Source organism: Sardina pilchardus, chromosome 9 (assembly GCF_963854185.1).
Source record: "Sardina pilchardus chromosome 9, fSarPil1.1, whole genome shotgun sequence".
Classification (NCBI taxonomy): domain Eukaryota; kingdom Metazoa; phylum Chordata; class Actinopteri; order Clupeiformes; family Clupeidae; genus Sardina; species Sardina pilchardus.
Genome location: NC_085002.1, coordinates 10122600 through 10148865, shown reverse-complemented (window position 1 = coordinate 10148865; position 26266 = coordinate 10122600). Strand labels below are relative to the sequence as shown.

At 42.2% G+C, this 26266-nt stretch overlaps 3 protein-coding genes and 1 gene segment (V, D, J or C); 3 read left to right on the top strand and 1 right to left on the bottom strand.

Annotated features, from left to right (window-relative positions):
• Positions 1-5190: 5190 nt before the first annotated feature.
• lsm3 (LSM3 homolog, U6 small nuclear RNA and mRNA degradation associated) lies at positions 5191-9329 on the top strand. Of its 2 annotated transcripts, none has more exons than XM_062544875.1 (4): positions 5191-5301; positions 5792-5902; positions 6007-6102; positions 8987-9329. In XM_062544875.1, the coding sequence occupies exons 1-4, from the start codon at positions 5260-5262 to the stop codon at positions 9065-9067; spliced, it is 330 nt and encodes a 109-aa protein (XP_062400859.1). In that variant the 5' UTR covers positions 5191-5259; the 3' UTR covers positions 9068-9329. The 2 variants fall into 2 exon arrangements, with proteins under 2 accessions (XP_062400859.1, XP_062400860.1); XM_062544876.1 differs by lacking the exon at positions 5191-5301 and adding an exon at positions 5346-5598.
• A 563-nt stretch (positions 9330-9892) lies between these two features.
• On the top strand, positions 9893-11367 carry tp53rk (TP53 regulating kinase). Its single transcript, XM_062544935.1, has 2 exons — positions 9893-10154; positions 10766-11367. The coding sequence occupies exons 1-2, from the start codon at positions 9932-9934 to the stop codon at positions 11251-11253; spliced, it is 711 nt and encodes a 236-aa protein (XP_062400919.1). The 5' UTR covers positions 9893-9931; the 3' UTR covers positions 11254-11367.
• A 1084-nt stretch (positions 11368-12451) lies between these two features.
• LOC134092649 (immunoglobulin heavy constant mu-like) lies at positions 12452-16605 on the top strand. The segment is given in 7 exon segments: positions 12452-12588; positions 12784-13134; positions 13423-13743; positions 13958-14068; positions 14192-14545; positions 14944-15264; positions 15493-16605. Coding segments are annotated over 7 exon segments (1851 nt in total).
• A 724-nt stretch (positions 16606-17329) lies between these two features.
• si:ch73-267c23.10 (serine incorporator 1) lies at positions 17330-25519 on the bottom strand. The gene is made up of 10 exons (XM_062545674.1): positions 25261-25519; positions 23695-23856; positions 23127-23320; positions 22441-22520; positions 21942-22079; positions 20994-21163; positions 20031-20121; positions 19136-19337; positions 18132-18365; positions 17330-17678 (listed from the first exon to the last, which is right to left on the bottom strand). The coding sequence occupies exons 1-10, from the start codon at positions 25297-25299 to the stop codon at positions 17534-17536; spliced, it is 1455 nt and encodes a 484-aa protein (XP_062401658.1). The 5' UTR covers positions 25300-25519; the 3' UTR covers positions 17330-17533.
• Positions 25520-26266: the final 747 nt, after the last annotated feature.

The following is a 26266-nucleotide window of genomic DNA, read 5'->3' as shown; positions in this document are numbered from 1 at the left end:
TCATTTTATTGGGTTGTTTTAACTCGTATTGGGTCATTTCTGTAACCCAGCTTGTTGGGTTGATAGTACAGCGCTGCTGGGTTGACCATTTAGGACTGTGCCCCTCCTCTCCCCCACCTGATGTGGAGCACACTGCCCAGCACCTGGGTGAATTTGCTGGACTGGACGGTTGAAAGAATATGTCTACGGATTTTTTTCTTCAACCTCTCAAATAACTATGCAGCTGTGTTAAATTATTTAACACAGCTGCATAGTTATTTGAGAGGTTGAAGAAAAAAATCCGTAGACATATTCTTTCAACCGTCCAGTCCAGCAGCTGCTACCAACAAATGCAATGGAAATCAGGCGATTTCGGAAGGTATGTATCTGTTTTTAACTTCTGCATTTTAAAAAGAAATCCAGACGGATTTTAAAAGTCCACCCAGAGACATACCCTTTGTGATATGAATGAATATTCTGCCTGACGATTTCATTCAGCCTCAAGCATGACAGCTATATTAGCTAGCAGTTAAGCTAAGTTAACATTAACTTACAATATCTGTTCATGTTAAATCTACACAAAGACAGACTCATAAAAAACACAGTTCTGTGTTCACTGGGTATAAGAACCGCTGAACAGAAACAAAACGAACTTTTACAACGAACTAAAATTAGCATAACAGCTGGTAATGTTAGCAGACAAGTAACACAATTATGCTTTGTGGTGCAGCTGAGGTTTATCAGCTAATGTTAGCTAGGCTACAGCGAAGTAGTCTCTGCCCAACACACGTAACTGACGGTAATAATCATGGCAAACAACATCTTATTAACTAATTTAGGGTAGCTTCATATTATAGCCATGTTACTTATTGGGTGTATTTTGGTAGTAGCGTTACAAACACCTTGGATCCACTGACTGAATAACGTGCTAACATTGGCTAGCTAACGTTAGCATCGCCACTACTGAAATTACGTTTATTAGCCTGCTATCCAGCTCATCTCCAAACGCACGTTTTGTATTACCTTAGCAGCTAGGATTAAAACAACGCCATAATATTAGGTCTCCTGGTGGATTTTTAATGTTTGTCAACATCATTCATTGATAATGGTTCATGGAAGTCTTGATATAAAGCTCTGTAAATAACTGATTCTTTTTTTTTCTTTGATTGACAGGGCTGACCCCCGAAAAGGACCGTGGAATCTGCCTGCCTTCATGGAAGTAGCCTATCACAGACTGTTCAAAAATAAAGAAAAGTATAAAATAAATAATCATGTCTGTTTTATTTCATTGCATGGCTATTCTTGCCCATTTCTCATATAATATATTGTCTGTATCCAAGCTGTCAACAAAATGTGTGACTTTAAGTTTGGCTATTTAAGTGAAGTGTTTTAAAAATGAACCAGTGGATTTTTTGGGGATTTGGTTTCAAATATAACCCAAACATTATGTAAATTTAACTAAACATTCGTGTCAAAATAACCCAACACATTGGTTAAAATATCAACCCATCCGCTGGGTTAAATTTAATAACCCAATTTGCTGGGTTGAGATAACCCAATGCTGTGTTGGACCCCATTTTACTCAGCAGTTGGGTTGAAAATAACTACATTTGGGTTGTTTTTAACCCAGCATTTTTTAGAGTGTGTGTGTGTGTGTGTGTGTGTGTGTGTGTGTGTGTGTGTGTATGTGCGCGCGCGCGCGCGCGCTCATATGTGAGTATACTGTATATATGTATAGAGAGAAAGATTTTTACTCATTTTCATCATTTCACTTTGTTACAGTATGTGCTCTTTTTTTCTTTCATTCTTTTGTTTTAATCAGAATGGGTGCTGATTGTAGGCTAATGATTGTTGCTTTATGTTTTATTCACAGAAGCTAAACCGGCACAACAGACCAACTTGTACTAAATTTGAGTGTCAGGGTTAGAGAATCTATTTGTCAAGGTCAGCCAACAATGAGAAGATGGTTTATTTAACCTGTATTTTGATTGTGATGATTGATGTTGCTCAAACGACTTAAGTAGTATGTGCAACTCTTGCAAGAAATTAACCTGGAATGTTCATTTTGAATGGCTCCCTTATCACAAATGTCATATATCTGATGTAGCAGACTACATTACTGATTTATGCCATCACTCACAAGACTGGATCAGTGCAGGCCAGGGGCCTACCGGTTTCCAACAAATCTCTAACTGAAATAGTCAGATTTCACAAAAATGGTCATTATGATTAATGATTATTATTTTGCCTTTTGCCTTCATTCATATAAGTCTGTCATTCATCTTGATTCATATAATGCTGTCTATGCAGCCATACTCAACTAACGTTGCAGTTGCGTGACTGCAGTTGCATATAGACCGACGTCAATTGCATCAGTTAACACTTCTGTGGGTCAGCCAACTAAAACAATCAAAAGATCTTACCACAAGGGAACCAACAGATAAGAGCTATTCCTTGCACACATACGTGGTAGTTGTGATAGCAAACGTCTAGACAAATAGACAATGCAACTCATTCTTTGTCATTCAATAATGATGCAACAATCTGTCTGTAGGAACCAATTTCTGTTAGGGGATTCACTTTGAAATGGGTCGTGTGTGCATGGTAGTCTACCTATAGCGCACATGAGTGCACCCCGGCCTGGACCCTTAAAATCATCAGATCGGAGTCGGACGCTGATGTAAACAGGGATTTGGGCGTTTCTCCCCGAGAACATTCTTCACATTCTGGTTAGACACACCATGATGTTGGTCACTCAGCCAATCACCTGCATGGTTCAGCTGCAGGACGAGGCCAAGGCTTGCATTGCCCTGCAAACCTCACCTTTGACACTCTCATAAACACACGCACAGACTCGCTGGCTCACTCTTTCACACACACACACGCACACACACACACACACACAAACAGACCAAGACAGTAAAGTATGCAAAATATTTATTGGCTGTAGAATACTGCTTCAGTTTAAGCCGAACAGTTGAAGAATAGTAGTTGACTAGCTGAACCAGTTCTTGGCTGTCTTTCAGTAATTTAGGAGGGAGTCCCATACAGATTTGGAAGGCCCTCTCTACAGAATCCTGTGGATAAAAGTGGATAAAACCCATTCATTGTAATAATTTATTGATGATCAGAATCAGAGTTGTTTAACTTTAGTCTGTACTCAAGTTCTAAAGAAGAATGCCCCGGTTGGTACAGTCAAGCTACTTTGTTTTGTTTCCCATTTACAGAGCCAGGACTGTGTCTGAACACTGGGGTATTTTGGGCATACAGTAATACACACACAGAATGAAGTGCTTCTCGTCACACACTCATGGCTGGGTGCGGGTCAGACCTTCAACACCAAAGGACCTGTTGGGGAAACTGTGTCCCCTTCCATCTGCTCAGCAGAGATGGGCTTTGAGGAGATAAAGGACCTAGACGCCACAGAGCTCACGTCTGATGATGCAACACCTCCTTGCACCTCAGCCACATCAGTAAGTTTATCTGTATTTGGTCTTTATGGTCCTCTTTGAAAGATGACACTTGTGTGGCAATTGCTCACTCCGGTTTGAGCTGATCTCCTCAGCTCATCAAGGAACGCACAGATGCTGAGATGAAAGATGGTTAAGGACACAATGGAGAATGTGGACACTTGGGGTGGCTCTCAAACTCTCTCCTCGATGCTCGATCCTCGAGGGGGCGTTCCCACTGATCTATAAATACTGGATACTAGACTATCCCATTGTTGCCGCCCCATCATTCTCTATGTAGATCAGTGAGGATCGAGGCCCGAGGAGGAAGGGAGGATGTATAAAAGACCAAATGAGAGGCACCCTTAGACTCCATTGCCTGAGGAGGTAACACGCCACCTGCCCCAGGAGAATCTCAACTGTTACCAATCTTGACTCCCAATCCAAATTGCTGCTGTTTGCAGGATCAAGTCTGGGCGAATGCCAGAATGAGCTGTGCAGTTCAACACAACCCAGGTTACATTGTTGCCCTGACCCGGATCATGAGTGAGGTTTAGGTGGACTGAGTGCAACGTTAGCTAGCTTGTATGTAGATGTGTACGTTGTGCAAACCTCCTTCCTGACACTTTTAGAGTTGTGCTTGTGAGAGAGCTTGCAGCCTGGGCTTTTAGCCAGCATCCCCAACTCCCGATTCAAGGGGCTGCGGTTTGCGGGTTTGAGTCCGGGCGGGTGCATGCAGGGCTGAGCCGTGTGGTTCCACACATCGCATCTTACACCTGCTGGCTGCCTTACATCCATCTCAATAAACAGCAACATGCTTTTATTAATTCCCAGGGAAAAAACTCTCTGTGACAGTAAGATTCCAACAGATTATTAACAGTGTAGGCTAACATTAGTAACTTCTACTGTGATAGTGTGGCTATATGCTATGATACTATGGCAAAATTATTATTTGACTATTCGTGAATACCAGTACCTATAGTGGTTCTCTGACAGGTGTGCCAAGACAAAGTGGATTTTTGAGGAACCATACAGACTCATGAAATAAACCATGCATCTGTGTCATTTTAGGGCTATAAATGTACAGTTTCTTAAACAAAAACAAAAAAACTGATATGCATACAGTATATAGGCCTAGTAGGCCTACATGCCTATCACTGTGGTCTCAGCACATGGACACACCTTATTGAGAAACATATGGGCATGAGAATGAACACTCCTGTTATTACCTATAATGTGCCATTTTACACTCCGTAACCATAAGCTGGTTGGCCTTGGCGTTTTGGTGTGCTTTAGCCATATTTGAGATCAAGGACCAAAATATTTTTCGACGATGGCAACTTGACTAATGCTATTACAGCCACATAAAAGTCTATCCAATTTCATCTAAACGATATCACTGGGCACCCCAATTAAAAAATAAAAATAAAAAAAACTGACCCCATACACATACAGTATCAACACCAACAACGATCGTTAAATGCGTGTATGGGATTTTAAACGTTAACGTTACACTACTGTTAATGAGCAAATCATGAAGTCAGAAGTAAAACAAAGTAAAATGAAAGACAGTAAAATGAGCGCACAATTTAGTAAAACAAAAGCACGTAGCCTACTCTCCAAAAAAGTATCGTGCAAGGGCTATTTGACGGGGTCAGAATAGTCTTACCTATGCCAAACCTTAATAATTTTCTATAGCTGCTAATTCTCTTTTACACTGTTGAGTGAGCCAGGTCATTGATTTTGCTGATCTGGTCTAATAAAAAAAAAGAAAATGCGCGTCTGTAAAATTGTCGCGAGATTACAATGACAGCGGGAATATTCGAACTGCATGCTGGGTAAACAGGCAAGCATGGCGGACGAAGTAGAGCAGGTTTGTATTGAAGAGATGTGCACTAATTATGTGTGTCTATAATAATGTTTAACACTTGTAGTTACGTAATTTGGTATTTCAGTGGAGATATCCGACACTGAGAAAAACTACAGTCCATTTGCAGGGTGCTACTACATTTTGTTTTCAAAATACTCAACGTTAGCTAATAGCTGGCATGCTATATGGACTGAATAACATTCGTTAATTGGACTAGCGACTCTGTGTAAACTCTTGGTTTCACAGCTTCACGAACTTCGCTGGCTTCCACAGGAAATCATACGTGAATAACCAATGGTGGTACGAGGAAAACACGAGTAATATAAAACGAGAAATGCATTACATTTAGCCCTATGTTTAGTTCGAGTTGAGTCCATCTCATTCTCTTTTGTCAAATTAGGGGTAACAACCCGTCAACTCGGCAAACAATGATGTTAGTTGGAAAAATTGACTATATAACTTTAATAGTACAATGTGACTATATATTTTTTAGCAACAAACAACCAACACGGTCGAGGAACCCCTTGATCTTATCCGACTTAGTTTGGATGAGAGGATCTACGTCAAGATGCGGAATGACCGAGAACTACGAGGGAGACTGCATGTAAGTTGAGTTTCTTTGTCTGTCTTGTTGCAATGTTGTCTTGACGTTATGTGTCGCATTGTTCACATTTGTAACTACAGCTGTATCTATTTGTTTATGTGTAGGCTTATGATCAACATTTGAATATGATTCTCGGAGATGTGGAGGAGACGGTAACAACAGTTGAGATTGACGAGGAGACGTATGAAGAAATTTATAAGGTAAATTGCATCTGCTGCAGCATGACAAGGCAAGCATAGATAAGCGAACTAGTAATGTGTTTTCCTACTTATATCGACACATCAACATGTTTCATTATGTTTTTCTTTGGTAATTAAGTTGACAACTATGTTAAAGCAGCACTAAAGAATATTTGCTCTTGGGGTCCCCCTACAGTTGAGAAGCGCAATAATAAACAAACTAAATCTTTTGACAATTATGAGCATAACTCCGATACAAAATAGAGGGAATGCACAAAATATGGTCTGTAGCATAGCAGCTTTTCCATTTTGATTTCATGGGGAGGGCAATAGTGTCTGGCTGCAGAGCCGCAGACATATAGCAATTTACCAGCTAGAAGTAATTGGCTCAATCCCAATGTCCGGACTCACGGACTTTGGTGCGCGTTCTCGCGAAATTCGTAAGGGCTTAGGGCTGTCCCAATGTCGAATTACGGGCGCGAGGGTTTGAGTACACACTTACCGAGCCCTTTCCGTGAGTCTGCATCGGTGCAGACTTAACCTAAGGGAATTACCCACAGTTCAAAGTGTTGTGACGTTTACCACGGAGATCATAGAAAAATCCGGAAATGAAGGTAAACAACAGCACGCACGACACACACGTGCATGGTGCAAGTTTTAGCAACGTCTTTGTTAGTAAACATCGCCAAGGTACATGTGATCTTGTGAAGTGCTGTCCCAATCCCAAAATACCCAGAGCGGTAGATAAAACAGAGTGGCGACACTCCCATAGACCTCCATAGGAAAAAATGGCAGCGCTTTTTCCAGGCTATTTCCTCGTTATGGGGCTTTTGGAACTGTTGACAGCCAATCTCTTGGTCAGTAGTCAATGAGTTAATTGATTACACCTTCCAGCATCAGAAGTACATCCCACCCTCCTGCGATTCAGCCATTCAGCACAGTTTTTTTTGGAACTGTTGATCGTGGCGGCAACATCAAAGAGTGTCGCAACTCTATCTATGGCTCTGAAAATACCTATCTGAGCCCATGTGGCCTCACACACTCACTCACTTAGCACCTGAAATCAATTAAGTCTGTGTTCCCAGGTTACCCTGTGTATTCACAGTACTGAATTGTGTTTTAATGTATTGCCTGCCGGTAATTATCGGAAAATAAGTCCCCACAGGACGAACTTCAAAAGGAACAAAATTGGGTGCTTCATCAGTGAGCAACCCGTGTCCGCCTATACAGAGCAGGAGTTGAAGCACAGCATGCGCGAGGTAGATCGCGTGGTAGATCGGTTGCTATATGTCTGCGGCTCTGCAGTTGGACCCTTGTTTGCACTTCTGAGATTTTCAGTAAGGGGCTCCTGTGCTCCCAGTAAAAAAAAAGTCAGTCTGGAGCCCTGGTTTGAGAGTAATGGACACAGTTTGCTTGTTTTATTAAATAAAATAATCATTGTCTGTAGATATGCAGTACAATTTTATAATGTAAAACTATTTTGCAGACCCCATTTTGAGAACCATTGCCTTAGAGAAGTAAACCGCTCACAAAAAGTAAGGAAACTTGACTTTGGCCCATTATATCTCCCCTTTAGTAATACCAACCACTAAAGTGTATCATATCATTTTTATCGTTGATATGTCACCTTTACAATGAGGTATAGCTTGTAAGCATAGGGCAATCCTGGAATGAGCAACACAAGCAAACGTGTAAGTAGTGTCAACAAAAAATGTGCCAAAATGGCCTGTTATGCTGTTGGAATTCACCTTTGTTACTTCAAGCATTGACGATTGCACTCTCCCACAGAAATGAGGAAAACATAACATGTTAGGCATACATTCGTTCATTTTATACTCAGTGTCAGGGTCCTCTAGCCTGGCAAGCCAAACTACACAGAAATGTATAGTCTGGGGTCGGACCATTCACAGAGTTGAAGCCTGTGGGTGGGATGAACAGTTGTCTTTCAAACTGCCTCTGCACGTAATAGGCCAGCATTTGTGACCAATCGTAGCCGGTCGGCAAAACGGCAACAGGGCTGCCAAGTTTCAGAAAATTGCAAGCGACAGTGAGATGCGTTCGTGGAACATTTTTTTGACTGTCTGTCACACTCAAAGCGTGACACTTGGCAGCTCCAATTAGAGTCGCTTTTTCAAGTGTGAACTTACCAAGACAGAGGCAAATAGATGTTACACAGCTCTGCAACAAGTATAGGACAATGATAGACGTAGCAGCCTTAACGTGGACGTGGAAACTCAAAGAGAAACAGCGAATCAACAGTGAAGAAAATCTAGCAAGCAGGAGAATGTTTTAAATGTAATTATCGTCGGTTAGAGTCGGTGCTGTTGTGTGTGAAAGATAAGTTAGATGCCAAGACCTGCCTTTCGTTGCTTCTGATTTGTTTATTGCGTGATGCCTTCGGGCTCAAGGACTCTGTACACAGATAGAGCGTTCTGATTGGCTAGGCTGAACTGGAGCCTGGCGCAGGCTTGTCCTCAACGGTGCGACCCTAGTCCATCCCGCTAGGCAAAAATATTTTTGGCCGCTAGGGTGCGTCTACAGTAGATTTCTAGGCTAAGGGTCCTCAGTAGAGTGTAGAGGATCCATATGCAGCCACAACAGCTTGGCACCTTCTTCTCATGCTGGTCACCAACCTGGCTACATTCTGCTGTGGGATGGCAGTATTCCAATTATTGATTGGTATTATTAAAGTGGAGATATAATAGGCCAAAGTCAAGTTTCCTTACTTTTTGTGAGCGGTTTATATGGCAAATATTGCAGCACACAGTCTTGTCCAGTTACTTTGGTAGTAGGAATAGAACAATCCAGTAATTTCCTGGGTTGGATGTTATTTTGTACAGTTTGTAAAATCTCATCTGTGTTTGTCAGAGAAGTTACTAAAGCCCTTTTTCCTCCCGCCCTTCAGTCCACGAAAAGGAACATTCCGATGTTGTTCGTTCGTGGTGATGGTGTGGTCCTTGTCGCTCCGCCCCTCAGAGTGGGATAAGTGTGAGGAGTTTCAGCCCCCTCGATGGATGGACTTTTCCTTTCAACATGCTGAAACTGGACTTCATTTGATACCGTTTTGTTTGAAACACCTTTTATTTGTAACATATGTTAAAGTCCCTTTGTCTGAATGGCCATTTGTTGCTCTCTTACTTGCTTTTATGTTGACATTGTATATTGTTGGTATATTTTAGGTTGTTTAGTCTGCATCAATCCTAGTCTGATTTAATTTGCTAATTACAATAAACAGGGACAAAAAGCAAGCTGTTGCGTGTCAAGTTCCTGCGTGTTGTCTTAGTTTAACATTTAAAACAGGCTGAGTATGTGCTTCACTATCAGTCATGTTTGCCATTTATATTTGCAACTATCATTTCAGTGAACAGTGCTTTTTAAGAAAAATGTGATGGTCTATGAAGATATTTTAAAGTGAGCTGTGACAGGAAGTATAGCTCAGTAATGCTGTTATGATCAAAACAATCTTTGTTGGTGTCATTATCTTAAATGTTTTATAAGAAAAGTCCAGCCTGTTGGTGAGGTCAACTCTCCGTCCCCTTTCAGAATTAGACGGTCAGATCAACCACACACACAGAATACTTGACAACTTAAACAGACTATGATGTACCATTTTACACCTAAGACATGCATACACACAGGCAGGCACAATAAAACACTAAGTACTGCTAGATTTGATTTGCAAGGACATCAAACTGCGTACTCTGAACACACCAGAAAAATGGATCAAATGTCCTGTCGACACACTGGTAAGACAGGCAAGGCATACTGTAGGTGGCGGTAATGAGCGAAATTATGTTTAATCTGCCGATAAACTGAAAGAAGAAGAGCTGAAATTTCGCATGGGTGAAACATGGCGTCAGACAGCGACGAAAATAAAATGCCATACCTCAATAAATGTAATTTGATCAAACAGGGAGCGGAGGCCAGGGTATATCGTGGTACACTTTTGGGTAAACCTACTATAATTAAAGAACGGTTCCCGAAGCACTATCGACATCCAGTCTTGGATGAAAAACTGACGCACCGTAGAACTGTTCAGGAGGTGCGTGCAATCCTACGCTGCAGAAAAGCAGGTGAGTTAACTATCAAAGCTAGCTGTGTTTGGATAGCATAAGTACGTCTGTTAACTCCTTAGTGATATGTTAAGAGATACAAAGATAAATACCTGGCTCATCCTGAAACTGACCGATATAAGAAAATGTGTGAACGGTGTTCATTTCCCAAGTTGCATAGTAGTTGTGTGACTGCAAAGACTCCACAGAGTAACTACAAAACTTTGTAGAATAATTTACAAATTTTCACACGTATGCTCCATAGAGTAAACCCAGCATGATGAGCCTTAGGTATATAGCATTGTGCGTGCACCAGTTACCCGGTGATTGGGAAGGTTTTGAAATGTAGCCTACTACAGCACATTTTTCATGCACAGTGACAGAATGCAACACAATAACCTCTGGATCACACTTCTAGTTACCCTAATTAAGTAGCCCGCATACTGGACTGCCTGCGTATTCTAATAGCCTTCAGAGACAGACCCATGAGTGTAATATGGAGTTTGTCAAAGTGCTCAATAATAAGATAGACAATAATAAGGTGATTGAGATGTTTAGAATTTGTTCTGTTTATTTTCTCTAACTAAAGTTGAACATCTTTGTGACCTCTGTCACCTCTGTGTCTTGTCTAGGCATCAGCACCCCGGTTGTTTACTTTGTGGACTACACCTCCCACTGCATCTTCATGGAAGACCTTGTAGGCGCCATCATGGTGAGGGACCACATTGCCTCCAGCCAAGCCTCTGGTCAAGACCTGGTGGGGCTCAATGCCTTAGCAGAGCAGATGGGCCAAATCCTGGCTAGAATGCATGATGAGGATGTCGTTCATGGCGACCTAACCACGTCTAACATGTTACTACGACAAGGGTCAGGGGAAGGTGTCAGACCTGAGCTGTTCCTGATCGACTTTGGGCTGAGCTACACTTCGGCTTTGCCGGAGGATAAAGGAGTGGACTTGTATGTGCTGGAGAAAGCTTTCCTAAGCACGCACCCAAACACTGAGCAACTTTTCCAGAGGCTTCTAAAAAGTTACACCAAGACCTCCAAAAAGGCCCACGCAGTGATCAAGAAATTGGACGAAGTCAGACTAAGAGGGAGGAAGCGGTCTATGGTTGGGTGACTAGATCCCGTAGGACTGTAAAACAACATCCACTGGCTTGATGGCACGGTGTTTAACGTTTCAATTTTGTCATGAGGTTATTTTTATGTAAATAAACTACTTCTTCAATCCCAACTCGGTGTCGGTGGTTGGCTTGTCAAAAATTAAACCAGATTTGCCATGTAGATTTTGATGGTACAGTACAGCATTGTCATAGGCTACATGTTCAGCTGCAAATTATACATAAGGGCTGCCTTCACAGGGCCAGGGCTGCAATCTACAGTGTCTTTACACTAAACCTTGTTTTATATGGAATATAACAGGATAATGCCATCCTGTCAGGTACTTTAACTCCATGTAACAAACTGGACTGACCAACAAGAAAAAATGATGACTAGAAATTACCACTTTGTTGTACTGAATTCTCTGATTAGTGAGCAATATGGCTTGCGTGCTGTAGCCTGAAAGTTGTTGGTTCAATTCCTGGCCTCCTCCGTTGTGACCTTGAACAACAAGGCCCTTAACCCCAAGTTGCTCTAGGGACAAAGTTATTCCTTGCAATATAACTGACAAGTCACTTTGGATTGAAAAAGTGTCTGCTAAATGTATGGAATATGCTCTAACAACATGCTATTTGCTGGTCATCATTGACTAAGGTGCAGTTACTAACTGAATTTTCCTAGGATTCTGTTTAGTACAGCATGACATGGCTGAATAGGCTATTGGTTGGTTATAAATAAATTGTTATAATTGAATCATTTAAATATTTAACATCAATTATAGATGATGAACCTCACAATCATACACTGCAATGAACACACATTTCTTATACCGCTCTAACTAAAAGTAAAGCAAAATAAGTTATAACAAAATGTTCAAATTACCTGCAAATTACAACTGTCATCAAGCAAAATATGCTAATTTGCAGAGAAAAGTGTTTTCATCACATGATTGAAAATACTGAATAGTTGTGAAACACCACATGGGGGTTTTCTCCTGTCCCCCTTTCATGGAGATCAAAATCTGAAATAAGTCCTCAATCTGTTGTCTTTTGCAGAATTTGTTTTATTTTAAACATATTTTAAATAATATTTATTTTGCCTTCAGTCGTGTCCCTGAATATGCACGCAACCCTGTCTCCAAAACCGAAACCTAAGCTTTCTGCCCCCACTCTTCTCATTGGTCCAAGTGTTGCATAAGGTGTAATAAAACTGACCTTTGAGTTTGCAAGAGTGTGACAAAAAAGTTACTTCGACAATGTCCTTACATATTCTCAAGGAGAAAAAGACATGATTTTCCTCAATTATGATCATGTTTCAATATGTATCTGTCTTTTGATCCATCTGCAACTTTCAGGTAAGAATCTCCTCACTTGACTGTCATTAAATTTCAAGCTCATTTTACAGTGAGGGATTGGCATAAACAAGTCTGGATTCACCTTTGATCCGGGTCTTCATGCACCTTTAACTGCGAATATAAACTACCAACGTGGATTTTGCATTTGAATTTAAAGCAATGCTTTCACTGGCCAACTCTGACTTTATCTTTAAGGTGCAGTTGCAGATACAGTGCAACAAAATTGTTTGATTGGCGAGCCTATTACTCTTGACTGTCCCTTCGAGGTCCCCAGTGGTACTCGGCTCGAAGACGTCAATGTATTGTGGCAGTTTGAGGGGAAGGTCAGCAGAGACCTGCTGGAGAAAATCAAAGTGTTTGAATTCAAGGATGGAAATATAACTCCGCACTTACCAAGATATGATGTGAACTTGAATGAATTACCAAAGGGAAAGGCCTCTCTGCATTTGACAAATCCAGGTGTGACTGATGATGGTAACTTCACCTGTAACGTTGTAGGGAGACTAGATATTGACCACAAGACCACAGTCACCCTTAAAGTGTCAGGTAATTCATATTTTTTTTCTGATTGTCAGAAGAGTAACAGTCATTATGCCCTATGAAACCAGGATAAATAGTTTTTTTGTGTCCTGCATCACAGTCAATTATCATTTAATGTGAATTAATGTGAATTAAGCCTTTCCCTATTCACTTTATTTCCAATGGTTTATTTAAGTATACAAATATCCTTGGCAGTGTCTTTTTCCTTTACCAAATGCAGAATTTATATCTATACAATTATTCACACAAACTGTGTTCATTTGTGTTTGATTACAAACTGTCCTATGATTTCAGCTCGACCCTCTCTGTTGCTAACAAAACATGCCACGGTGCTCGATGGACAGAAGACGACCTTGTCCTGTAAAATCACAGGTTTCTATCCTGAGCGCCTGGAGGTCCGGTGGCTGAGGCAGCTTGGCCACAAGAATGAATCTGTGGAGGTGGACGTGTGCACTGAATCTCGTAGGCGCAACCCAGACCTCACCTACAGCCAGGAGAGTCATATGACCATTCAGGGAAACAAGACTGAAAACCACGGGGCTGTTTACATCTGTCAGATCAAGCACAGATCCTTCAACACGCTTCAAAACAAAACTGTCCAACTGAGTGTTGTTGGTGAGTCTAATGAACGTTGATTTTTTTTGCATTTATATTTTTATTGAAGTATTGAAGTGTTATTGGCTGTCCAAAAGGTTGACAATGAAGGACACTAGACTTTTAGACACTTGAGCTTCTGTTTCTAGAAACTGCTGCTGCTGACACCTGTAAATCCAACTCTTTCTGTGAAACAGGGTTACTTAGCCATCTCTGTGTTTGGTTTTTGTTCCAGAGATGCCTCATAACCCAGTTGTACTCATAGCTGTAACAGTGGCGTCCAGTATCTTCCTAGTGTTTGTAACCTTAGGAGCAGCTGTGATTGGGTACTTATACCTTCACACAGGTGAGTATGTGTGAATCTAAGTTCTACAAGTTCTGCAGGTTCTACTCCAGTGTCATAGAAGTGTGAAATAAAATACAGAAAGAAAAAAAAAATCACTTTGTGGAATTGTGTTTCATATTTCAGTGCCACCCAGCATATCTGACATCAACACTCCCTCTGTCATCTATGCCAACACTCGTGCAGACATCAAATGCACGATCAGACGAGTGAAACCCAAGTATGCAGAGGTGCAGTGGTACAGGATGCTCCCCTTTGGTCCATGGGTCTCCGAAGAGTCCCTGGAGAGCCAGGCCCTGTGTAGAAAGGCACCATCTTTGGAGGACCTAACCAAACAGTCACAGCTCCACTCGGACGACACACACCTGGTGTCTGTCCTCTCCCTCTGCCCAACAGTGAGCAATGATGGAGACAGGTACAGGTGTGTGGTGACCTACAAAGGTCAGACCTACACCAGAGAGATGACGCTCAGTGTTAAAAGTGAGTGAGACATTACTCATGCGAAGTCACATGGCCGCTTGAGAGATCAAGCTGAAACTGAATTGCCCTGCGGGGATCAATAACGTCTCCTGTATCTGTATCTGTATCTGTATCTGTATCTGTATCTGTATCTGTATGTGACTTCTGTCACAGCTGATTCATCATCATCGTCAGCCTAGCATCAGAACCAAGATACATGATAACTAGATAGGCATGTTCAGAAGGAAAAACTAGCGCTTACAAATATATATAAACAAGAAAGAAGACAATTCATTTTTGCAAAGAGGGGGATGTATGCAGATAGATTGATAGATAAATAGTTTAGCATCCATTAGCTGATGTTGAACATGTCAGAGTTGAATATGACTGAGTTCCTCTTATCATGGTCCTGACTGCAGCCCAGCCATCCTTCCTGCAAATCTCCAGCGCACCCCAGATCCCGGTGCTGGGACAGCGGCTGCTACTGTGCTGCCGCGTGGAGCGCTTCTACCCGGCCCAGGTGCAGCTGCAGTGGTGGGGCCCCGGCGGAGAGCTGCTCCTGGGGCCCGTGGTCCAGTACGGCCCCTTCCCCGACTACCAGGGGCTGCACAGCGTGTGGAGCACCACGGAGCTGACCGTCACCGCCATGGAGGAGGGGCTAGTTTACACGTGTCGTGCGTACCACAGCAGCTTCCCTGAGCCAGGCTACCAGGACCTGACCTACCGCGTTAACCTGAAAGGTGAGTGCTACACTAGTGGTGGTTGTATTGAAGGTCTGTCTTCACTGTAAAGCGCTTTGTATGCTTAGACGAATATAAAAGTAATGTGTGGTTGTTGACTGACATGAGTCGGGCCAAATGTCTACAGCTCTGTCTGTACTCCCCATACTTTGTATTTGTATCTTTTTCTGTTCGTGAGACGCTTAACTTCCCCACCTCTCGGTGGCATCAAAATCATGTGTTCCCCAGGCACGCCCCCAACATTGAAGTTCATCAAGTGTGACCCCGCCCAGCCTCAGGTGGGTCAGGAGTGCACCCTGAGCCTCTGTGTGGAGGCCTTCAGCCCCGACGCACTCTCAGTCTCCTGGTTACGGAATGGAGAGCCCGTGCCCGCCGGCGTCTTCAACTCCCCGGTCAGCCTGAACCCCAGCGGCCTTTTCTCCCAGTGGGCCTTCCTGAGGCTGGTGCCCACTACACAGGACCTGGGCGCAGTCTACCTGTGCCAGGTGAGGCACAGTGCCCTGGAGCAGCCAGAGGAGAGGAGCTACACCTTCTCTAACATGACACTCGAGTAACAGCTCCTCCCTTACAGACATGGCAGGGTGTTGTAAATAATGGTGTCAGGGAGCCTCACACACATTGGCCAGATTTCTACTCAGATATACAGGTATTGTATGGATGTGTTTAATGGTTCCTTGACTGATGTAGCCTATATAGTATTCTTATTGTATAGTATTGTATTGAGAATTGAGAATGACTATGTCTGACTAGGCTACAAATGTACAGTTATTTTAGGACTGCATAAGCATGGTGACTTGACTTTGATCATTTGGCTCTAGTCAGTGATGCACACTCAACTGCTGATCACTACAGTTGCAGTCCAGTTGTTGTTCAGTTACAGTAGTTCATATGGTAGTATTGAAGGGATGTATTATCTAGCACATCAGACATCAGAATGGTTGATAACACACGACCTGACACATGATTTTGTGAATTTTGATGAAATGTACAGGTATTCTTTTCTTTTCTTCACATGATATTTTAACATTTGTAACCAGCACCCACTGTTACACGAGCAGACAGGAACATGAGTAGAGCAGATTTGTTTGAACCTTCTCATTTATTTCCTTCACACATTCATTCATCTTTATAGTCATTCTATATTGATTGATATAAATGAGACCTCTTCAGGACTTCCCTGCATGTATAATTTACTGAGCAATTATACCTGGCACAGTGGATTGTTTCACTCATTCAGTACAGTGATCATTTATAATTTACAACAAAACATTGAGGCTTCCTATAACTTTCTTGCTAACTCAGCAAAAAGACAAATATGTCATGATGTGCACAAATGACTAGATGGTGTTAAGATTAAACAAGAAGTTTTGAGAAATTTGCTACGGATTTGAAAATGTGCCAAAGCGACTGAGAAAAACTGCAAATGTGCCACACCAACAAAAACAATTCAGAGTGTTTCAGTGTTCAACAGATTTTTGGCAGTATAGACATTTCACCATCAAGTAGCTTTAAGTTCTAAAATACTTTTTTTTACAATCAATATTATCTAGTTTTACATTTCTTTGTTATTCACAACATAAAGCATACAAACATCCAAAGGTAAGGCAAAAAAGGCGTATTGGCAAACTACCGAGGCTTAAATATGATAGCAACATGAGTCTCCATTACATTGCAATTTGAAAGCATTAACCATTCAAAAGTAAATAATCATGTAGATACTGTATCACAGCATATTAAATAATGACTTTTAATCAATACTGTCTTTGGAGTAAGTGCACAAAGAGATGCAAGTTGAACATTTGACAGTCTGTGGGGACTTTGAAAGGAATAGGACCCAGTGTCAGCAGTTTCAAGTGATGGACTCAATACGATAAAACCCTGCACTTTGGCAGCTTTCTTTGGATCTACTAATTCTACTAAAAGTATACCAACAAAGCCATCCATTTGGCTTATACAAGGAGAACTTGTATCAAACAGGCCATTATTCAAAGTCCCTTGTAAAGGAAAAACTTACATTAAGAGCTTGGTCCAACTCTGAAACTCAGACATGACACACAGATATTGTCTGAATTACAGTCAGTGAAAAGGTAAAAAAAAAAAATATTGAAGTGAAAACAACTCTGTCTAGTCCTTCACAAAAATAAACATAGAAATGATTCATACTCATTTGGCAACAAAATTACAATAAATGACTTGTACCTTAGTATATACAAAATTAAGTGACATCCAGTGATCCTAACAGCTGGGACAAAAGTCTAGTAGTAACAGGTTAGCTGGGAGAAAAGTCTCGGTTTGTGAGGATCATTGGGGCAACTAGTGTCCACATATAGAGAGCCAGACACACCCAACTGGAGCTTATCTTCACCCACACAGTGGGCCACTTGCTGGTCATGGCATTGTAGTCTGCAGTCGGACTGGACAACAGAGGCACAAGAAATGAAGAAAAATGTTAAATGCCTCCAGGAAAGAAGGATAACAACTACTGTCAATAGCTTGGTTTCCATCTTACTCATTTACACATTTTAACTACATTCATGAAAAGTGGGAGTCTGAGTTGAAGCTGTGTGATGAAAATGAAAAATGAACCCTAAACATGATCAAAGCAGAGCTGTAAAAAGTTGGGGGTTCAAAACCGGAGACTGTCAGGACAACTTGAGTGAAGCCATGTAATAAAATCGCAAGAATGAATCCATTACAGAGGGACTATGTTTCCCGTTTATGCCATTTTATGGGGAGGTATTATTATACAGTATTATAACTCACTGACTGTTTTAGAATATAATTTAATCTCATTATATTTAACTCATCCCTCAAATCCCTCCCCTACAAAACGACTTTGCGTTCTCGCGTCACAAGGGCCAACCCACCTGTACCAGTTGGTGAGGGTCATCATGATGTAAAGGGAGGCCAGGAACAGCATGAAGTGGAAGAAGGAGTAGCTGTACTGGACCGTCTCCCTCTCGTTGTCCTCCACACGCCGAGGGGCCCCGCTCTCCACCTCTGGGTCCTCAGGGATCCCCGTGGAGCTCTCCTCCGTCATGGAGGAGTCGTTGGAGGCCAGGGTCAGCTTGTTCACCTGGCTGGTGTTGGAGGACCGTATGCTGGGAATAGGGAACACAGGCCAAGTCAAAAGTTTGGACACACTGAGATATAAAAAAAAAATTGTTTCCTCAATTTACATCATTGTAGAAAAAAATTATGACATCAAAACTACAGAACAACACAAAAGTGTTTAAAAAGGTTTTATATTTTAGGTCAGCTTGTTCAAAAACATAGTGTTGGACGACTAGATACTGCAAATATCAAATACACGCATAAAGATGTGTGACGTTACGTATAGTGCAACACAGAAGCATCTGAGAAGCAACATTAGACCAGCAAACGCAATGGTCAGGGAATTCAAGACTCTTCATAAATGTAATCTAAATTCATTTAAATTAATCTAATTTGAGTTATACATCGGAAAGATGTTACAGGTAGGGTATTTCCCAGTGGCCGTCAACAAGCAAATCTATTTAACATCACACAACAGGATAAATTAATATGAGGGGCCGCATTTGTTAGGCATTAGTCCTTTGACCTAGCCTGGGTGTTCCCATCCTGCCTTGCGCGGTGATTTCTTTCACGTTGCTAAGGCAGTCTGGAAACTAACACCCACATTTTCGCCTGATGTTGGTGGCCACTCACAGAACAGGGGAGAAAGCAAGACCATGATGAGCTATGCACCGACGCATTTGATAGACATCCGTGGCGCCCAATGAACGGATCTGGGCATTTTTTCAAATACCAGGAAATGAACGTCTGATTGCCAGACCACGTCTCATTTGAGAAGTGGTAGGCGCTAGCCAGGCTACCTTTGACCCTGACTCACCTGGAGTACAGGATGCAGAGGACAAAGATGGCCAGGCCCACAATGCTCTGGGCGTCCCACCACTGCAGGTAGGGGGAGGAGGGGATGGGCTCCTCCGTGCCGATGATGACGACCGCCGTCTGGTTCTCCATCTCCAGGGGGGCGATGGTGGGGGCCGCCATCTGCTGGATGATGCTCAACAGGCTGGGGTTGCAGGTGCGGTCTGCTCAGAGACAGACAGAGAGGAAGAGGAGGGAGGCTGACGGTGACTCACATCCAAAGCTGACAATGACGCATTTTCATAAGGAGGCAACCAATATAACAATATATTGTCATAGGACAAAAATAATGATTGTTCTGACTAGTCTCATTTATGATAAACATCAAATGTAGATGTGGGCATGTTGGACATAAGACCTCATGAGAAATCCCAGAAAAACAAGTTGCTGCTGGAAGTGGTGCGGGCCAGTAGGGGGCAGTCTTGTCTATATAATGCCACAGCACAGCGACGGCTACTGAGAGATGCCCTCCTTCAGATGAGGCTTTAAACCAAGCTCCTGAGTCACTGGGTGAGGTCATTAAAGATCACATGACAGGCTTTGCAAGTAGGGGCTTCCCCAGCGTCTTGGCTAATTCTAGCTGGACACCTCAAGCCTGTGTGTGCTGAGCATTCTGGTGCAAAATGGCTGCTATTCATCACCCAGGTTGGACTGGTAGGTGTTGAACAGAGGTGTACATTGTAAAACACTCTATGCAAACGTAATGAGCTGCTATCTGTTTTATGTACAAAATGAGAGTAAAAAAATCAGGATTTAGATCTTTCTCAAGACCAAGCGTAAAACTCCTAATAAGGAGAAAGTGTTGTCTACGAATGTTTCCCTGGGCCCCCGCCTCCCCACAGTGATCCGTGTCTCACCTGGTTCATTGGTCATGGCAGACCATGTGAGGTAATTGGTGTAGAGGGTGATGATGGAAGATTGGAGAAGTCCAGATCTCGGCTGAGATTCCTAAAAGAGACCGGTCAATAGAAAAACAAAGTTACTCCATATCTAATAGCACTGATTTCTTTCATTTTTGTCTGAACCTAAAAGTAACTTTCTGTAAACTAACTTTCAGTAACCATTTAAGAACCTGGGTGAACCAAGATGAACCTGAATCTCTACAGGACAGTCTGGAAAGATTCCATTTATGCCCATTTCCAAATCACCAACAACCCAGGATCCAATCACAACCGTGTGCATTCATCACAACCAATGGCTACACTGATGGTGACAGGGTTAAACAGATATGGATGTGTATTTTCTTTGGATAATGTATAATAGGACTGAGCGACGGTCATATTTTGTATCGCTGTGGCACAGTTTGAATTTAATTTCAGTGCTGGTTACACCTAGCCTGTCTCCGCCTTCCCTCGTACTTCCGCTCACTTTTCATTTCCCTTCAGTACGTTGTCTGGGTCTGTGCTATATTCACAGGTTTTCGCAAGAAAAAACATTACATTATGAATGTACGAAAGTATGGTAGGACCAGGCTAGGTTATGCCCCTGGAAGTCATATAAGACGGGAAACAAGTGTTAATGGGATCCCTTCCAGACAGACCTGCAGAGCAAATTCAAATTTGCTCACAGGTTAGTCTGGGTTTACTCAGGCTAATGGAAAACATAATCTAGAAGGTTTGTGTGATAACTGTGTTTTCGTTTACTAATCCACAGAACTCTCCAACTATTTCACAAAGCTCTAAAGCATTGTTTTGAAAACAGTGGTGTTATGCTTTTTGCAGATCTCTTTTTCTTCAACTCAAACTCATATAGAGCTGAAGTGTGCGCTGAGCAGTTACACCTGGTCACCACCATGTTTATTCCAGAGCTCCCACTCTCACCTGCACTTTTGGCAGTATGGACACTGCGGAGACCACGATGCAGAGCAGCATGTTGAAGCTGATGAAGAACTTGTTGAGGGCGCAGGTCTCAGGCTGGGTGTAGAACACGTAGAACAGCACGATGACGATAGCAGACAGGACGTAGTTGAGTGCAGTCACCGAGAGCAGGGCTGGAAGTTCAGACAGAACACCAGTGAGATTTGGTCTCAGGTCATCACAACATATGAATAGACTGCAATATGTCCTCGACTGCCCTGTCCCAGACACAGTCTTGACCTGAAGCTCCCCCAGTGTCAGGCCAAGTGGCAAGCATAAAATCCCAATGGCCCTAATTTAAATGACAGGCAAAGTGTTGCGTCTATAGTCTAAAAAAAAGCTAATTTAATAACTACACAAAATCTAATTCAATACTTTTAATAGGCTACCAAGATCCTAAGCACAAACAGCGGTAGGTCAGCTCAAAGCTCTCACACGCCACACTGACTGACTTTGCATTCTAGGCGTATGAACGGACCCCATGACCCCATATAGAGAAGGTCTGTAAAAACATGCAGGGGGCACACCTGTGTTGTGTGCTATGCACAATACTTACATTATTAATCTGTGTTGAACAGGCATATACATTTCTTTCTACAATGCAACAATGCCCTAATACCTAACCTAATCAGTGACCACAATTCACATTTAGTGACTTTTCTCTGGTATCTATGTCCCATCTCCACCCTTATCTGTCTTTTTGCCTGAAGGAAGTGGGACACTAGGTCGAAGTCACAAGATAGCAGCCTAGAACTCTTCGCTTACATCCCCATTGTGAAATTATCCAAGTCCTTGCCATTTTATTCATGACAAAATACTCTCCAAATACTTATCCACCTTTAAATCATTACAAAACCATAACAGCTTTACACTTTAACAAATATGTTTGTTTCCACTATGTTTGTTACCTACCCGCATACCAGGCCCTGGCATTCTCCCTCTCCATTTTGTCCACCCAGGACTCGTTCCAGGAGTGAGCGAAGTCAACAAGCAGGACCAGCTGGATCAGGATGAAGCAGAAGGCTCCACAGCCTCCCACAGCAAACCACGCTGCAGGGAACAGCACGGTAGGAGACAGAACCAAACAAAGACTCCAATCAAGGGTGTATCATTTCAACATACTGTAATGACATCGTTATTACAATATGTAATTGCCATTGAGCAACATGACATTCTTGGTTATTTCCAGCCATTATGCAATTAATAAAATGCTGCATTGAAATATGACCATAGTGAGTCTTCAAGATCATTTTCATTCATTCTGGTAAAATGGTTGTGGTCTTTCCTGATTGCAATGGGTTTGCACGCTTTCACATTTCTGTTTACAGTTTCTAACATCCCTTTTGACTAAATGTCTACTGTAAGTAACATTTCGATTGTAAATGTGTCTATAAATGTGTGTATCACTTACTGCGAGTGAAAGGCCCCTCGGGAATGTAGAAGGCACCAACAGTTATCGCCACAATAGCAGCAATCTTAAAGAACCAGAACCTGCAAAAGAGAGTCAGATATACTTTTTCAGAGTTACTTTTGACTGTAACCCATCTTCTGTCTCTGCACTGCTCCTCGGAGGCCTTTAACTGGTTGGAATCCATAACGGTTCTTGAAACAAGGTTTCACAGCCAGGACGCCTGGGGATGTGATGCTTAGTGACCCATTGTATTGTGAGATTAAAATGCTTTTCCTGTTGCTACCACCCAGCATGCTTATCATGTGACAGTGTTAGGAATGGGTACTCACTACTGAGATAGTATGATCACCGTCTCATGCAGACACACTGCCTGAGAAGTACGGTTTGCTTTAGTCTACCTAACAACACTTCATTTGGAAAATGGTATAATCAAGGCAATAGTTCCCGTTTGGTTATGTCATTGAATTTTACACATTATAGCACAGTATAGTAATTGCTGTTTTAATATATGCACTGTACACATATATACTGTACAGAAACGTCTAAACCCATAACCCTTATAGAGAAACCCTTAACTTACTGGTAAAAGGCTATGTTATAAATGTTCTACCCCTCTTATTTAAACTAGTGCTAACTGATGCCAGTGAAGCCATGTTAACCTGATAGTCGGTTCCCATCCCTCTTACCCATTATGCACAGCCGCTCTGGGTTCCCTGCTGTTCTTCACGTTGATCATGAGCAGGGAGAAGGCCAGGAAGAACATGCTCATGCCAAAGCACACGCGGTACACCGCCTTATAGCCCACGAAAAGCTCACAGTTTACAGCGGCCTGGATGCCTGGGATGCTCGAGCCTGCTCCTCCTTCACAGAAGCCAGGTATCTGTTAGGACAGAGGGTGTTATTTGTTACATAACTTCACATGGTGAGTGGCTGGAGAATAGGGCTGAATTCCCATTTAAATGTGTTTTGTTTAAGTTTCACTTCCACTAATTGTACAAATACAGGCCAAGATTAAGAAAACCATTTTGAATTTACTTGGATGTTCATCAGAGACCGTTCACTGTGCATACTAAATTCTACAATTAGACATGAAGCCTGGTTCCTTTCAGCTATGATCAGAAAGGCAGATGCGCTCAAACTCCGAATTTTATAAAGTCTTTGGGTGCGTAAAAAGAAAAACTTTCAGCTGTGACCCCTCCCAAAAACAGTTCTTGTGCACAAATTAGTGAGAGGTCCCTCAGACGGCAGGCCTACCTTCTTCAGCTGCTGGTCCACCCCCGGCGACAGCATGATGCAGGCAACGATGGTGCCTAGCAACAGTATGAAGGCATAGATGACGCGCGTCACAATGGAGTTCTTGCTGCGTGGGCAACATTTGCACATGAGGCACGTTGCACCACTGCACAAACATGGAATCTGAAATAACAACGATAAACACAGAAAACTCACATTACAAAAGAAGAAGGTGGTCACACTCTCTCCTTTTCCCACAATAGACAGTATAATGTACCACTAGCCCAAAAAACATTTCCAAGAAATCCTTCATCCCTTCTGCAATAGCCACTCTGAATAGCAGCAAATGAACACTTCACAGCCCCTGTCTTGTGTCTGTAGGGTATTAATGATTTTAAATGTGAGCCTTGTCAAAGAAAAAAATCTGTGACATTTTGGAACAGACAATAAAAAGTGTATCTAATCTAATAATCTAATCGAATATCTATACTGTGTGTGTGTGTGTGTGTGTGTGTGTGTGTGTGTGTGTGTGTGTGTAGTAATATAGGTTACATTTTATGTCAGTCTTTCATGAAACACTGGTCAATGTCATAGGTCGATGTCAATTCTATGACACTGTTATGTCACACTGCCACTTTCAATTGCGTCTTTTCTGCGGTGAAATGAATGAGGGCAGTGGGTCTTTCTCCTGTAATTCAATTAGCCAACAAACACGCGCTTGCCCAGTCATCAAATCAACGCGTGAGCTTTAAGAGATTGTAAACAACTTAATCTCGTCGTCAGACACACAAGGTCGGTTTAGGTAGAGCGCAATCCTGACGGACCAATAAAATCCGAGGTCGTCTGTTCCGCCACAGGTAGCCTACACTGTAGTAGGTCAAGCTCATAACAATGAATCTCTCCTGGTATCTCACACACCCTAATACCAATGAAGCACTCCTGAAAACCTCTAACACACTAAATGGAATATACTATAGGCTATCACAGTGCTGTGATGTCGTGGTATCGTCACATGCTTGTAAATCTGTCCCAGCCAAAGCACGCTGGGAGCTGGGAGCTGGGATCAAAGTCTGGCGAATTCCACCCTCAGAGACTGAACTATAATAAACATTTACATGTACCAACAGGACTGTCTGCTGGAGGTTTATGAGTTACAAAGCAAATAATGTTTTTATAGCGTACTAATTATAAACTTGTCGTTCATGGTTGGCTGAGGGAAATGTGATTCTGGTAAAATTCTGAAAACTTCAACGAACTGATAGTTGCCGTTTTGGTGAAGCGCTCGCTATAGAAATGGAAGGTAAATCTGACAGGTCTGATTGCCTACTGCCAAACGAAAGCTGTTTGTTACACTCATAAAACACCTGCCATTTTTTCAGAAAACTCTAGAAACCCAATCAGTATTTACCCCAAATAATCCGAAAAAGACTGAGGTAATAGTCTATAACGACCCGACTTTTCTAGCCGACACAACCTGTTGCAGAGATGACGCTGATATGGTGTTGTCATCGACTGCTTGACAACACTCTCATTAAACAACCCTTCATTATTAGAGACACAATTATCAATATTTATTCTTTTTCTTACCCAGCTTGCGACAGAAAAGGCCCCTAGTACGGCTCCCATCGTCCACCTTTACGCCAGGGCGCACAAGTCAAAGTCTGTTTTTATTGCTTCGATACCACCAGAGTCGATGTAGTTCTCCTGTTATCAATATTAAGCTGCCAATTGTTTCTCTTAATGGCTCATTTAGTTTCACTTAGCGTGTTTCCCATATTTTCTAGATGTACAACGGACACTTCACACCCCTGACAAACCATGCGCAACGCTAGCCTACTGTCTGGCATTTGCGAGAAAGATTTATCCAAGTGCGTCATACATAGTGATGTCACCACGTTCAGGCTTGGGAGATTGTAGGCACTGCAAGGTAATGGACTAGTTATCTCCCAAGAAATAGAGACAGAACGAGGCGAGAGACATTCGCGATAACCTTAAAATGCCAGCGCACGCCTTCTTGATGCTAGTGGCGTTTTCAGTGTTTCTTTCCATGGTCTTTTCTCATTTTCTTGGGCGTTATAATATTGTATATTACAGTAGTAACTATCAGACCAGTCAACGTTGCATAGGTGTTATCAGTGATAGTGAGAAGGATGCAGCCAGGAATTGAGGTAAACAGGTCTCTTTACACTCAAACCCGCTCGAAAACGAACTTAAACTCAATAATAGGTGTTGTGAGATCTGCAAACTTCTTCATGAAAGACAAGCATCCTTGCACTTGAAGTGAGTGAGATGTGTTACGACTTGTAAAGGCTATGCTTGAGGCCAGTGGTACCTGCTTGCCCTGGTCTGTCTTAAAGTGTTTGATATACAAAATCTTAAACTGAACATGGACTGGTAAGGAGGAGCAGTTTTCCCTGAATCTGTGTGTGATTAAAGGGATTAGGTCATGAGAGGTAACATGTCGGCAAAAGAATCGCTGTTTTTCTAATACAACTCTAATTGAAGAAAATACTACTGTCCAGGGTGTGCCACATTCCTGCAAATCTTAGAATGGTGCTCAACTCTCAGTGACGTTTGGTGAATTCCTGGGATG